This window comes from Mandrillus leucophaeus, unplaced genomic scaffold, assembly GCF_000951045.1.
Source record: "Mandrillus leucophaeus isolate KB7577 unplaced genomic scaffold, Mleu.le_1.0 Scaffold179, whole genome shotgun sequence".
Taxonomy (NCBI): Eukaryota; Metazoa; Chordata; class Mammalia; order Primates; family Cercopithecidae; genus Mandrillus; species Mandrillus leucophaeus.
In genome coordinates this window covers 2,366,301-2,371,076 of record NW_012101798.1, presented here as the reverse complement: position 1 = coordinate 2,371,076, position 4,776 = coordinate 2,366,301, and the positions used below count along the sequence as shown (strand labels likewise).

Below are 4,776 nucleotides of genomic sequence, written 5' to 3'. Positions count from 1 at the left end.
TAATAGATTTGTTTTAGATTGAATTTAGGTAGCATTAATATGATACGTTGAGGAAGAACAAAGTTGTATCATTGACTTTCAGAAGAATGGAAGCTAGAGATGTACACATTAGATTAAAATAAACAGTCGGATTAGTATGCTATAAAGGAACTACAAAGAGTCATAGGATAAAAATAATTAGCTAATTCTAACAACTAGGAGAGAGAGAAACATTTATCAAAGAAATTCTGTAGGTTAGAACTTAAAAGAAGTGGTGGATTGTGGCACATCAAGGTGGAATTCAGGGAGAACAAATGATGGTAACTAAGGAAGAGAATAGAAAACCTTTACATGAAGAGTGTAGATTTGTTATTATGGGGCTACTAAAGACTGGTGTAAGCAGAGCAGGAACACACCTCCGACTACAAAACCCAGGAGGTCAGATAAAAGACCTCCCTCTTTCTTTCCAACTGTTTCTAAATGTTGTGTCCTAAACTTGAAAAAATGAAATTGTATTAGGGTTCTCTGGAAAGACAGAGCTAATAGGATATATGCATATATGAAATGGAGTTTATTAAGGAGAATTGCCTCCCATGATCACAAGGTGAAGTCCCACAACGGGTCATCTGCAAGCTAAGGAGCAGAGAAGCCTGAGTCTGAAGCTCAGTCTGAGTCCCAAAACTTCAAAAGTAGGGAAGCTGACCATGCAGCCCTTCAGTCTATGGCTGAAGGTCCGAAAGCCTCTGGCAAACCACTGGTGTAAGCCCCAGAGTTCAAAAGTTAAAAACCTGAAGTCTGATGTTCAGAACAGGAAGCATCCAGCAAGGGAGAAAAATGAAGGCCCTTAACAAATCAGCGTCTTCCACCTTCTTTGGCCTGTTTGTTCTAGCTGTGCTGGCAGCAGATTGGAGGATTGGAGGGTGCCCAACCACCTTGAAGGTGGGTCTTCCTCTCCCAGTCCACTGACTCAAATGTTAATCTCCTCTGGCAACAACCATAAACACCCATATACACTCAGAAACAGTCCTTTCATCCTTCAATCGAATCAAGTTGACATTTAACATTAACCATCACAGATAGCTTCATCTGGATACTTTGAATTAATAAAACCATGCAAAGACCTAAGAAACAGTCTGAAATCTGACCCTTGAGTTTCCTTCCTCTCTACTTTCCTGAGTTATTCGTGAAGCTTCCATTTCCCATCTGTCTTCCATTTATTGAAATTTTATTACATTTATTAATTCAAATATTTGCATTGTAGCAGCAAATTCATATATTATCTTTGTAATTTGGTGGGGTACAGGTAGAGAAGAGATAAATATGTGTGGACAATCAGCTATGATTAAACAAAGTCTCCAATATATGAAATTTCTATGCTGATTATATCACTTAAGTGTTTTCTGTGCAAACATATTGTAAAGTTATATTAATAACTGCAAAATATTCCATTACATATATGTAAAATATTTTACTTAAGCTACTATGTAGGAAATTATAAATTGTTACCAAACTCCACTAAATGAGACATTAGAATACCTATCATTTCATGTAAAGGTTTCTTATAAAATTAAGCATGCTATATATTTAAAAACAAGACATAAATTACAATTACCAATAACACATGCATAATTGCAAGATCATGATAAGTTTATGAATGCATTCCTTGAAGAATTCTATGATTTTTTTACAGCTGCCATATAAAAGTGCTTTGTGGTCATTTGCTTAAAGTGACATTATGAAACTCTAGGGGAAGCCATTCCCATTATTGTTTATGGTCAGTGAAATACTGTGGAGATAGAAGATTCTCATGTGGAATTATTACTCTGGTATTAATTTGGAAGATAAGCATCTAAATAGATGGTTTCTCTTCAAATAGGTTATCAACTCTCAAAATATCATTTATTGAATAATATATTATCTTTCTAATAATATTTTTTCTTCATTATTTGATATTTAATGTGTGTATTTCCTATACATATATATGTAGTAGGAAGAATAATGACCCCAAAATATATTCATGTTCTAATCCCCAGAACCCTTGTATATGTTGCCTTACATGGCAAAAGGAACTTTCCTGATGTGATTAATATAAAAATCTTGAGATGAAGAGATTATTTTGGGTTATCTGGGTCACTCCAATGTAACCTCAAGTGTCCTAACAAGAAAGAGACAGGACAGTCAGTTACAGAAAGATGTGACTATGAAAGTATAGATAAAGATAGACAGAAATTTGAAGATGTTATCCTGCTGGCTTTGAAAATGGAGAAAAGGGCCATGAGTCAAGGAGTAGAAGCAGTCCCTAGAGGCTAGCAAAGGCAAGGAAACAGATTTTTCCCTAGAGTTTTCAGAGAGAATGCAGCCTTGCCAACCCATTTTAGATTTTTGAACTCAGAGCTGTAAAAGAATCAATTTGTGTTTTTTTAAGCCATTAAGTTTGTAACAATTTGTTACAGCTACAATAGGAAACTAACACATTGGGTTATTAATTCCATTCCATTAAATGGCAGTGCCTAATTCCTCTGAAAGCACACTTTATTTCTATCATCATAGCAATTAATATCTGTTATACTAATTACCTTTTCATTTTTTCATACCCCCACTTCCCAACACCAAGAAAAATGGGGAACTCTGGGATGCAACATTGTCTCCATCTCCTTCAGTTGATTGTCAATGCCCAGGAAAATATAATACACAATAAGGGTGTATAGGTCCATTCCCATGCTGCTATAAAGAACTACCTGAGACTGGGTAATTCATACAGGAAAGAGATTTAATTGATTCACAGTTCCACATGACTGGGGAGGCCTCACGAAACTTACAATCATGGCAGAAGGGGAAGCAAACATATTCTTCACATGAATGGCCGGAAGGAGAAATGCTAAGCAAAAGGGTGAAAAGCCCCTTATAGAACCATCAGATTTCACGAGAACTCACTCACTGTCATGAGAACAGCAGCATGGGAGTAATTGTCCCCATTATTAAACTACCTCCCCTTTGGTCCCTCCCATGACACATGGGGATTATGGGAACTGCAATTCAAGATGAGATTTGGGTGGGGACACAGCCAAACCGTATCAGAGAGCAATACATATTTGTTGAATAAGAAAATTACTAGAAAATTTTAATGGCTTTATAAATGAGGTATTTGTGTAGTTTGGTATTTATCCTAAAAATAGCTAATTTATATCATTTCAAATGTTCACCAATGATGAAGTGATCACTTTTGAAGAAAATTTATTTTAAAAATTTAAAAGAATTTTTTTACTTTAATACATTTTATTATTGTATTGAATGCAACTCTAAGAAAGTCTCATGATTACTGGGTCAATGTATGGCCTTCTCAATGTTTGTTTTTATTGATTTAATTTCTGGCATTTTTTTTTTTTTTAACTAAGAGTGGCTAAGAGAAATGAACCCATGTAAACTTTCCCTTTATGTGCTACTGGAGTGATTTGTCTTGGTTTCTCAGTGGTAAGAAAATTTTTGCTCTTTTTTCGGAAGTTATTGTATGCTTATTTGGTGAGAGTTATTTTTTTTGCAGGGTTTGCTTTTTCACATGCACAAGAGAAATCTTCAACCAGTCATATTTTCATTTTCACTTTGTCCACCAGGAAAACATACAGTCACTCTGCAACTCAACTGCTGTAACTATATAGCATCTAAAGATTTGTATGTAAGCAACTTTGCTTTCTTTGATTTCTTGACTTCGCTTTCACATTTTCTCTGACCCTGTATTTGTACATTATACTACATATATTACAATTAGTTAATTGAAATCATTTGTTTCCCAAGACAAAGACTTATAAAAACAACTCCAAATGAATTATTACTAGTAAAAGGCAAAGCTTTCGATGTTCATAGTTTGACTTAGAAATAGCTACTTTAGAGTAGCTGCACCACTAGAAAGATGGCGGAGCAAGAGCAAAGAAAAATCCCTTTGGTTCCAGAAAATCTGCTGAAAAAGAGGAAGGCTTATCAAGCCCTCAAAGCCACCCAGGCAAAGCAGGCACTTTTGGCAAAGAAGGAGCAGAGGAAAGGAAAAGGGCTCAGGTTTAAGCGACTGGAATCATTCCTGCATGATTCCTGGCGGCAGAAACGTGACAAGGTGCGTCTCGGACGACTAGAAGTGAAACCTCATGCCTTGGAATTGCCAGACAAACATTCCTTGGCCTTTGTTGTACGCATCGAAAGGATTGATGGAGTGAGTTTATTGGTGCAGAGAACCATTGCAAGACTTCGCCTAAAGAAAATTTTTAGTGGTGTCTTTGTAAAAGTCACCCCCCAGAACCTAAAAATGCTGCGTATAGTGGAACCTTATGTGACCTGGGGATTTCCAAATCTGAAGTCTGTTCGAGAACTCATTCTGAAATGTGGACAAGCCAAGGTCAAGAATAAGACCATCCCTCTGATAGACAACACAGTGATTGAGGAGCACCTGGGGAAATTTGGCGTCATTTGCTTGGAAGACCTCATTCATGAAACTGCCTTCCCAGGGAAGCATTTCCAGGAGATCTCATGGTTCTTGCGCCCTTTCCACCTCTCAGTGGCCCGACATGCTACCAAAAATAGAGTGGGCTTCCTCAAGGAGATGGGCACACCTGGCTATCGAGGTGAACGCATCAATCAGCTCATTCGCCAGCTGAACTAGACCCAGGTGTCAAACTGCGGTAAATTTTTATCAATGAAGTGGAAGCATGTGTTTAATTGTTTTGGGAATTTTTATCAAGTATCTTCAGAGAAGATTATTTCCTGCTTTATCTTCAAAAACTGGAAAGGAAGGGTCAAAGAAAAGACAGT

The 4,776-nt window shown here is 36.8% G+C and overlaps 1 protein-coding gene across 1 annotated transcript; it reads left to right on the top strand.

The window, feature by feature from the left end:
- Positions 1 to 3,867: 3,867 nt before the first annotated feature.
- Positions 3,868 to 4,770, top strand: LOC105537691 (60S ribosomal protein L7-like 1). The gene has a single exon (XM_011977337.1). It carries the CDS (start codon positions 3,887 to 3,889, stop codon positions 4,625 to 4,627), a length of 741 nt encoding a protein of 246 aa, XP_011832727.1. The 5' UTR covers positions 3,868 to 3,886; the 3' UTR covers positions 4,628 to 4,770.
- The last annotated feature ends 6 nt before the right edge of the window (positions 4,771 to 4,776 follow it).

Bases quoted from the DNA above. Each gene is read 5' to 3' on its own strand.
- LOC105537691 (XM_011977337.1), top strand. From the start codon at position 3,887: ATGGCGGAGCAAGAGCAAAGAAAAATCCCTTTGGTTCCAGAAAATCTG.